The sequence below is a fragment of the Neolamprologus brichardi genome, chromosome 15, assembly GCF_056152115.1.
Source record: "Neolamprologus brichardi isolate AB-2024 chromosome 15, ASM5615211v1, whole genome shotgun sequence".
NCBI lineage: Eukaryota > Metazoa > Chordata > Actinopteri > Cichliformes > Cichlidae > Neolamprologus > Neolamprologus brichardi.
In genome coordinates, this window is record NC_142118.1 from 10,251,686 (window position 1) to 10,261,923 (window position 10,238).

Genomic DNA, 10,238 nt, shown 5'->3' on the forward strand with positions numbered 1-10,238 from the left:
TGGGATAGTTCTTTTTGTTTGTTTGTTAAGTCACTTTACATTGATCTGTGAATCATTCCGACATAATAAAAAGGCCCCTAAGTCAAGTATTATTGCACTATTCCCAAAGAACTATTAACCGAAAATATGGCATATTTCAGCATGGTGTGCAGTGTGTTTTGAAAACTAAAAAACAAAACAAAACTGGGAAGCATCTGATTGGCAATGGCTTATTTTCATTTTCAGCATAATGATCCCAAACACACTGCCTACCCGGATAGCTCCTCACATCCAAAGAAGAGATCTGAATGTTCCTCAAGAAGCCTGGAGAACTATTCCCAAAGACTTTTTAAAGACATTCCAAGAAAGCTTGACAAAGTGAGTTCAAAATGTGTTGAAGAATAGGGATGATCATACCGGTTATTGACATTGATGGATTGAATCTTTATTTTGAACATGTTGAAAAAGTAAAACAACATAGAATTAAAAGAGACAAATAAACAAAGGAAAACAAAAGGAAAACGAGCAACCACAACAACAAATAACTTTCATGTTCAAAAAGGAGCAGGAAGAAGCATAAGCTTATAAAATCGTTATATGGAAAACATGGAAAAATCGATTAAAAAAAATAAATACAATTTATCCATTGCATATTTTAAAATACATGTTAATTTTTATGTGTCCGTTACTGTACGTGACGGTTAATAAAATGACGGGGGGGGGGGGGGGGGGTGTTTGTTTTTGGGCAAGTCTTTTTATCTGTTGGTAAGACCTCGTCATTATTTACATCGGCGAGGGGAGAAAAAACAACCGGAACTTCCGCTAGATTGAAACGGAAGTAGGTACGTGGCTGCTTCAGCTGACAGTCTACATGATGGCGACAGAGGTTCAGAGCGGCGACCTCGACAGCGCTACTTCTAGCCGGCTCGAAGTTTCCATCGATGGCCTCACCCTCACTCCGGACCCGGAGGGCGAGCAGAGCCAGGCCGAAGAACCGGAGTCCATACCCACGGAACCCAGCAGAGATAAGCCGGGCGGCGCTGAAGGCGAAGATGGAGAGACTGCCAAATGTGCGATAGAGAGGAAATGGGGCTTTCCTCTGCTGGAGCTGTACGGAATGGCCCTTAAATTTTTTAAAGGTACTTCATGTTTGTTTCAATCGCCAAGCGGTGAGAAAGCTGCTCGTACAGTTTATAGTGTGGCGCTCGCTGGTTCCGGCTAGCAGGTTGCTAGCATTAGCTGATAGCTGTCACCACCGGGACTGGTGCTACTGCTGTCAGCCTCGGCGTTACATTAGCTTCACGGCTAACTAGTATCTAACGCTGCTGGCCGTTAAAGGGTAAAACAACCACGGCACTTGTGAGTAGCCCCTTTGTGTCAGCTGATTTGCCGCTGTTGTCTCCTTTCTGGGTTTTTGTCTTTGGACCAAAGAGGAGTGACTATACTTATTACCAGTTTGCATATTTCTATGCATGCTTCCTCCACCAAATTAGGAAGATTTCCATTCCAATTGAATGACAGCTTATTCTGGGATGTGTTCAGGAGCTTTTAAACACGCTCTCCCTCTGCTGTGACTGAAGCGGGACTGCATCAGGTGGCAGCTGCCCTCAAAGATTTTTTTCCTCTCAAAGTACTCAATGACAAGTTCCTGCTGTGCTGGAGGAATTATTATTCCGATGATACAACTGCTGCATAGTTTTAGCTCACCGCCCCTAAAAACAGTTAACCACGTTTTCAGTCTTTGGGGGGTTTATGTGACGGCTTGACTGTTTTTACACCTGCCCTTTCATATCACTCCTATGCTGCTACTACTTGTAGTACTACTTTTATGTGTGCTCTGGGAGCCATTTTTAGGCCTTCTGGACATGCTGGGATGGATTTAAAGCAGATTGAAATATCCTAGGTAGTTGAATAATTGGAAAAAAAAAAAGTGATATGTGTGGCTATTCTGCAGCCTGACCATTCTTGCTAGTTCTATATGTCTGCTTAACAAAAAGCCACAAATCCTGCAAAATACTTTGTCCATACTTTCCAGTCATCCTACACAAGTGTAAGCTGTATTGAACACTGGGCATTTGTGCTGTTTGTATTATGGCAGAACACTTGTGATGACTGTGCAAACAGGTCGGGGCCTGGCTGCCACTCTGTGTGATAGTAATCTGGGCTTTGTATTCCTTGTCAGTGTGTCAGACAGGGTTAGGTCTACTTGCTCAACTTGCTCAACTCAACTACCTAAATCTCCCCTTTGCCTCACCTTAAATCAAGCTTTAGGTATGACTAATGTTATCTCAGTGTTTCATTCTTAATGATTTTAGCCACAAAGAAGCTTGAAAAGTTTAGAGTGGGAGAGCACAGTTAGGAGTAATTATCTGCGCTTTACAGTCTTGGCACAAGAACATAACACTCCTGTACGCGGGAGTTTTTACTACCTTGTTGTGCACACAAGCTGCACTGTAGTATTCACTGCAGGTGGACATTAACAAGATTGCCTGCAAACTCATTGCTTCCACTTTGCTGCCTTCAGATAAAGATGGGAAGGCCTTCCACCCGACCTATGAGGAGAAGCTTCGATTGGTGGCTCTCCACAAACAGGTGTTACTCGGTCCTTACAATCCTGATGCTTCACCAGAGGTCGGCTTCTTTGATGTCCTGGGCAACGACCGCAGGTAACACCAGCTTACTTCTGTGTGTGTGTGTTTTCATGCATGTGACCTTTGATTTGTAGTGGACGTCTCAGTGATTTTTGCTTTGTATCAGGAAATAGACACTCGTGCATTTTTACTCATTAACAGTTTAAAATGGATTCAGACAATGGATGAAAATCATCCTGTTCAGAATGAAATGTAAAATAAAATAATGCACCTATTATTGTCTACATCTTGACCTGTGTGCAGGAAAGAGTGGGCTTCACTGGGTAACATGGAGAAGGACGATGCCATGGTGGAGTTTGTCAAGCTACTTAACAAATGCTGTAACCTCTTTGCCCCATATGTCACATCACACAAGATCGAAAGGGAGGAGCAGGAGAGGAAAAGGTGGGAGGATCAGCTTCTTTGTCCAAGGGACATTCCTCTGCTAGTGTGTCTTAAATTTAGTTTCTACCTCAATTTGCTCTCTATTCATCTAGAAAAGCTGGAAGGCTGTGGTTAGTTTGGGTGGATAGGTTATACAGTATTTGACCTTGTTAGAATGTCGTGATATTCATGTATATTTCACAGTTTGGGCTTTTGTTTGCATGTAAATTATGCATTTTTATCCATTTGCATTATTTAAATCTTTCAATTCTCTTCTTCAGGAGAGAAGAAGAAGAGCGTCTAAGGCGGGAAGAGGAAGAAAGGGAGCGACAGAGGCTGGAGGAAGAGAGACGGAGGCTTGAGGAGGAGGAAAGGCTTAGAAGAGAGGAAGAAGAAAGGAGGCAGGCAGAAGAGGAGAGGCTACGGATTGAGCAGCAGAAGTATGTGTGGTGTTTATGTTGTTTCTTTTTTTATTTTATATATAAGCATCCCTCTCCTTTTGTATTTAAATCTGTAGGCTTTTTTTTTAAATCACTTGTTATTTCCACATATTTTGTGAGACCGAAAACAAGGGTTAGTCCTGTTCTGACACTTGGCCCAAAGATGAAAATCTCACTACAAATCTGTCTGACTTCCTGTTGTTTTCCTGTATTTCCATTGTCGTTCATTTTACCGTAACCAGACAACAGATAATGGCAGCATTAAATGCGCAGACAGCGGTGCAGTTCCAACAGTATGCTGCTCAGCAGTACCCAAACAGCCCTGAGCAGCAGATGAGCCTCATCCGTCAGCTGCAGGAGCAGCACTATCAGCAGTACATGCAGCAGCTCTACCAGGTCCAGCTGGCCCAGCAACAGGTAGGATGCAGAATCCCAACATAACATAGACTTTTCACTGATTGAGTTTTATTGTTCAATATATAGGATTTGCAGTTAATGTGGGAGTACTTAGAATAGATTAGAAGGATTGCCTGCAGGTCTTTCTTTGGCCCCAAATTCAATCTGATCAGTTTACCCCTGAGATTAGTCCCTTAATTAACTCTTCATTATCTGACTGAAAGGAATGTGTGTCAGAGCCTAGCAGCCGTATTATCTAGGATAGATTTAGTGTTGTTTTCAATTAGTGTAGAGATCCCTTGCTAATAATTAGCCTTCCAAACTGGGTGGTATATGTCTTGACAGCACACACCTTTATTCATGTCCTCTTTAATATCCTGGCTGATGCATAAAACCTTCCTGTAAGACATCGGCCTCCCTTTAGAGTCCTTCCAGCTCAAGTGAACTGTTAAATTGCAAAGGAGTTATTGAAAAATAGCCAAAAATGTTTTAAACCTTTTCACTTGAATTACTTTATTTTATACCATTTTTAACAACCAGGTGTGGTAAACACAAACCTCAAACGAAGACTAAGATGAAAAATCCCTGAGCAAATCAGTTGTTCAAAAGTCTAGCCCTAGGCCTACTCGTATACAGCAAAGTGGAAAAACAGACCCTTCGGTTTTCGAGATGTATAGGATGTTGACAGAAGATGGAAATTTCAATTCAATTCAATTTTATTTATATAGCGCCAAATCACAACAAAGGTCGCCTCAAGGTGCTTCATAGATACAGAGAAATTTAATTGTTAATAATCTTATCCAACCCTAACACAGCCCTGGTGAAACTAGATTGTTGGTTTCTCTTTCTCATCCTAGGCGGCCTTACAGAAGCAGCAGCAGTCTGATTCAATGGTGCAGGGCACCCTAGAATCTAGCAGCTTCCACACAGGTGAACCCATCCCCGCATCCTCAGCCGGACCATTGTGTGCTGCTTCACCACAGACTGGAGAAGAAGCTCCAACAATCAATGGAGGCCAGTCAGACTCTTACTCAGAGAGTATGGATCGGGAGCCAGAGCCTGAGCCGGCAGAAGAGGTCTCAGAGAATGGGCCTTTATTAGGTTGGTGGGCTGCTCTATATCCATCTCAAAATAAAAGCATGAAATATTGGAGCAGCTAATGAGTAGGGGTCAGACAGGGTAAGCTCTCTGTCAGAGCAGTGAAGCGGTCTGCCAAGCTTGAAACATGATGCTTATCTGCTGTGCCCTTGTTGATGTAACCTGGAGGGCAGAAGAGCTGGAACAAGCGACACACAATAATGTGTTGGTTTAGGTTTCATCCAGTCACATATTCCGCTTACAGACGTCACAGTAGATATGCAAAAGTCCTTGGTGTGAATCCAAAACACATATCCCTTTCCAAATGACTTCCTTCTTCCTGTTCAGTGGAATGATAAATGAAGCTGGGGTAGCTGTGCTTGCAAAAACAAATCTTTGCTATTATGCACATGGATTCTGGTTTTCTCTGATCATTCTGAGACACACAGGTTTCCTCCAAGTTGAGCTTGTTTGGGATTCGGTCTGCATATGCTGGAAGGGAATCGCATATTAGGAAATGTACTGTTTGTTTTGTAAGAAAACTGGTAGAAAATAGCAAAATAGATAATGTCTTCTCTTTCCTTTTGATTGCAGCAGAATCCCCACCAGTCATAGCTGCTCCTTCCATGTGGACACGGCCACAGATCAAAGACTTCAAGGAGAAAATCCGTCAGGACGCAGACAGCGTGATCACGGTGGGGCGCGGTGAGGTGGTGACGGTGCGTGTTCCCACTCATGAGGACGGCTCGTACCTGTTCTGGGAGTTTGCTACAGACTATTACGACATCGGCTTTGGGGTCTTCTTTGAGTGGACGGACGCAGCCTCTGCTTCAGTCAGCGTGCACGTGTCAGAGTCCAGTGAAGAGGATGAAGATGATGAAGGTAGGTTTTTTTTTTATTATTATTTTTTTTACTTGCTGTACTTAAACACATTTTTTAAGCTTCTTATTATTATGAAAACAGCAGTTATGCATTACAGCCTTGAAGCTTTTAACTTGATCATACCGTGATTGGTTTGGTTAATTATTCATGCTGGATGCCCCCACACAACCCCTACAATGATTTGTTCTCCCCCCAGGATCGAACCAGGGTTAGGCAACTGTGTCAACCACTACTGTGACTGTTTCCTTTCACTGTTGGGTATAAGCTGTATAGCTGTTTTTGTTTTCTATATATAGTATATAGGGAATTTAAGTAGTGAATTATATTGACATTATTTATGAGGCAATGTCTTCTCCCAGTGTTTTACTAGTGGCAACACCTAAACTCTTATTTTGAAAGTCTAGTTGCCTCTAACCAGTTAGCCCTGACTGTTCCCCTCCTGTATTTTCCCTGCTGACCTGCTTGTTGGTCAGGTTGATCATCCCTCTCCAAAGTGCACTTTGTCCCACGGTTAATGGCACTCCAGTTCCAGTATCTTGGACTGTAGCTGGCGATGATGGTCATCCTTTTGCTTAAGAGAACTACCGTCAGTTCAAATGCTTGTCGTATCAGAATAGGCTGAGAACTGGTTAACTGTGTGTGACACTACGGCTACGTTCACACTGCAGGCAAAAGCGCATCAAATCAGACTTTTTTGACCCATATCCGATCATTGTATGACAGTGTGAACGGCACAAATCTGATATTTTCAAATCCGATCTGGGTCACTTTCGTATGTGGTACTGAATCCGATACATATCTGATGTTTCAGAAAGCGACTGCTGTTTGAATGTTCATGTCGCATTAAATCCGTCTTTTACGTCACTGACACAAGACAGACGCCAAGTATCAGCGCTGGAGAAGCGCCCGATAAGAAATCGCGAACGCTTCGTGGCCATCCCGTGTAGATGTTAGTGAAACTGTTGGGAAGACAGCATTGGAAAAACGTGAACATTTTATTTGTACTGTATAATCTGCAGATTCTGACAGAAATCTGTAACTATCCTTTGAAGCACCGCTCCTCTCTAAAACAGCAATAAGGATAATTATTAGGCCATATGTAAATAACAAAATAGCTTTAACTTAAAGCAAAATTGGGAAACGTAAAACCCGAAACAAGTCTTTATATTAAGGGCCATCAGTCAAATAATACTGTTTGGTCTGGATCTAAACAGAGCGCGTTGTGTGTGACGTCTTCTTTTGCGCATGCGGGCCGCTTTGAGGGTTCACACTAGAGCGCGTTTGCGGTCACATTTTATTTGTAATGTGAACAAGCAGACAAAAATTGGATTTGATCAAAAAATCGGAATTGAGCATTAAGACCTGCAGTGTGAACGTAGCCTACTGCTGCCCTCTGCACAACAGAACGGTGGAGTCGGTCCACAGAACAAAAGACATGCGATTATATTACTTAGTGCTAAGTTATTTGTTACAAAACTACTGGGAAAATAAAATATTTGCTGAGAAATTAAAACAAAAAGTGTCTGTCGTGATGCTCATGCACTTCTGTACATGTACACACAAAGTCTGCATGAAGGCTGTCAATACTCTAATTAGTGTTGTCTTGCGCTTTATTTCTTTGGCTTCAGTTATAAGCCCGTTTGAGAGATTAGTAACTAGTTTTCCATTAATATTTTATTCTTATCCTACATTTATAATTAATTATCCACTGACTCTTCCCATTGTAACAAAAGTCCTGCCTATCTTTTGTCATATACAGGAAAACATATGACTGAATACTGGCAGTCAAATTATTGAACAACATTGACTTTTTAAAATAATATTAATATTGTGCTGTTCTCACAGTCCAATTAAATGTTTAGATGCTTTGTCACCTTTAAGTTCTAGTGTTTTCTTTACCTCTCACACTAGGAGCCTCCTACCTGTAAGGAATACCCACTGTTGGGCTCATTTCTTGGAATGTAATGCAAAAATCATACAGCACAAAATTTATTCTTGTTTGCGCAAATAATGCATTTTGTTTGTTTGTGTTTTTGTTTATGTTTTGTTTGTTTTTTTTACCTGCAGGTGAGCCAACCAGTGAGGAAGAGAAGGCCAAGAAGGAGGCAGGGAAGCCTCAGGTGGATGAGATTGTACCGGTTTACCGGAGGGACTGTCATGAGGAGGTGTACGCCGGCAGCCACCAGTACCCAGGTCGCGGAGTCTACCTGCTCAAGTTCGACAACTCCTATTCACTCTGGCGCTCCAAGAGTGTTTACTACAGAGTCTACTACACCAGATAAGCCTGAATACAGACACAAGGGGAGCCAAGGAGTGTGTATGTTCGTATATATAAATATATGTATGTACGTGTGTGTTTGTGAGGGGGGGAGGGTGAAGATTTGTGTGAAGGCAGACTGTATTTGTGTGTATGTGTGCGTGTGTGCGACGGAGGAAACTACCAGATTTATTCTGGATTAAACCACCAGAGGGAGACAAAGAGACACATCTGGAGTCCTAGTCTGGAGACTCAACTAATATGTATTTACTGTATGTGTACGCGTGACCCAAGATGCACCCATGCTAGATCCCGTTATCGAGCCCTTGGAAGAGGAGTGCGTATACCCGTTGTATATTCACCACCTGTCCTTGCTGCATTCACACCAAGCTGTAGGACTTTGCTCTCATGATATATTTCACCAGTTTCCTCCCCTGGGCTCCACTTAAGTCACCAAAGCCCGGCCCAGCACTGTCCGACACGGTGGCGTTGTGGCTGCTTGTGCTCAGAGTGATGCTATCATAACCACAAGTGGAAACTTGACGGCTCCACGAGCCTATGTTTCCCTTTCTTTCTTTTCTTTTTCTGTCTGTTTGTTTGTTTGCTTTTGAGTGGAAAAGGTGGTTGTTTATCCCACAAGTACACAGAGGACAATGTTAGAAATCCATTTATTATTAAAGATGTGCTTCATAACACTATGCCTTTTACTCAGAGATCGTCTGGTCTTTGCCAAGTGTGTTCTCACTCATTTAAACAGCCCGGGTTCTCAAACCTGCTCATCCTTTTTGTTGTCACAGTGGTCTGGCACCCCTTTTCCAAAGCCACCGTACCTGTATGAAGATCTGAGAGGATTGTGAAGTGGAACGAGTGGTCTTTTTCATCTTATCCTCGCAAACGTTCTGTTTCTTATACTTATTTCGAGAGTCAGGTTACAACAGCAGTGTGTGTCTTTTTAAACTTGCACCATTTATGAAGGACCGGCAAGAAGTCATTCAGTAACATGGGTGTTGAAGGAGGGTGCGCAAAACATCATTCACATGGTAATTTATGGCTGTGAGCCTTATCGCCTGCAGAAGCGTCACAGTGTAAGAAGTATAAAAGTCAAATCGGTGTAGGAGTAATTTCCGTTCTCCCACAAATGTTTTTCCGTTTGAGTTTTTACAAAAAAAAAAAGTTGCTTGTTGACAGTCCCTCATCATATGTGTTGTTCACCACTTGTTAATTAAAGACTCACAAAAAAGAAAGGGCGTGTGTTGTCAATGTTAGCAGGGGGATTTATGTTTTATCATTCCTGTTTTCCTGTTCAGAGCTCTGACACGCACGTGACAATAAACTTTTTTTTAGGTCATAACACACTGTTACATCTGTGTAGAAAATCCATAACACAAAACGGTGTTCTGTCTACTTTTTTCCTTTCTTCCTCTTTGAGTTGTCATCTCAAACATTATGAATTAAAAATAAAAAGGAAAGAAGAGGTGATTAGAATTGTGTCCTGCGTGACACGGTTGCTTACTAACATCTAAATGTTTTTTTTATTATTTTATTATTATTGAAAATGTAATTTAGATTCATTCTGTTCTACGCATGACACATGTACCCAATATCTGAGTGCGTTGTGAGAATTGCTGTATGAACTGTGCTCTCTGAATCAAAGTGATTGTCGAACATGGCAAGTGGGCATCGAGGACATTTGATTTCACTTTATCACACTTTAGTTTTTTTTGTGTGTGTGTGTGTGGGTGTGTGTAAATGCAAAGCAACTTTAAAGACAGAGGCGGAGTATCTTGCAAGCCAGTTAACCCTCCAGTGTTTGCAGAGCATCATTATTTAATGACTCCTGCCTCCAAATCCATTCAGTGATTTGTGCAACAGAATGTCACTACTTGCGGCTCACATAAGCCCTAAACGTCAAGAAAGTCCCCGTAACCTCAAATGTGATGTTTTTTTTTGTTTGTGGCTCATCAAAGGGTTTGATTTGAGATGTTTAAGCCTTGTATGTAAATAATTCTATAAATGATGTTTATGTATGGGTTTTTAAATGTGGAAGAAGGCTGTGGATTTTTTGCGAATGAATGCACTGTAATATGACACGTGCATTTTACCCCAAATGAAAGTCCAAAACTTGTAGGAAGTATGAGACTCCCTTAACATAAAATTTAATTTTTTTGTATTGTTTTAATGTTTGGATCTCTT

General features: G+C 41.8%; 1 protein-coding gene across 2 annotated transcripts; it reads left to right on the top strand.

The window, feature by feature from the left end:
* The first annotated feature begins 761 nt into the window (after positions 1 to 761).
* Positions 762 to 9,517, top strand: acbd3 (acyl-Coenzyme A binding domain containing 3). 2 transcript variants are annotated; one of them, XM_006797077.3, is made up of 8 exons: positions 762 to 1,118; positions 2,504 to 2,645; positions 2,874 to 3,014; positions 3,275 to 3,433; positions 3,676 to 3,850; positions 4,687 to 4,930; positions 5,504 to 5,788; positions 7,856 to 9,517. In XM_006797077.3, the coding sequence occupies exons 1-8, from the start codon at positions 851 to 853 to the stop codon at positions 8,068 to 8,070; spliced, it is 1,629 nt and encodes a 542-aa protein (XP_006797140.1). In that variant the 5' UTR covers positions 762 to 850; the 3' UTR covers positions 8,071 to 9,517. The 2 variants fall into 2 exon arrangements, with proteins under 2 accessions (XP_006797140.1, XP_006797139.1); XM_006797076.3 differs by having other exon boundaries at positions 763 to 1,118; positions 5,501 to 5,788.
* Positions 9,518 to 10,238: the final 721 nt, after the last annotated feature.

Excerpts from the sequence above, each read along its gene's own strand:
- acbd3 (XM_006797076.3), top strand. The coding sequence starts at position 851 with ATGATGGCGACAGAGGTTCAGAGCGGCGACCTCGACAGCGCTACTTCT. Across the intron at positions 3,434-3,675 it reads CTACGGATTGAGCAGCAGAA|ACAACAGATAATGGCAGCAT; the intron begins GTATGTGTGGTG and ends TACCGTAACCAG. Across the intron at positions 3,851-4,686 it reads TCCAGCTGGCCCAGCAACAG|GCGGCCTTACAGAAGCAGCA; the intron begins GTAGGATGCAGA and ends TTCTCATCCTAG.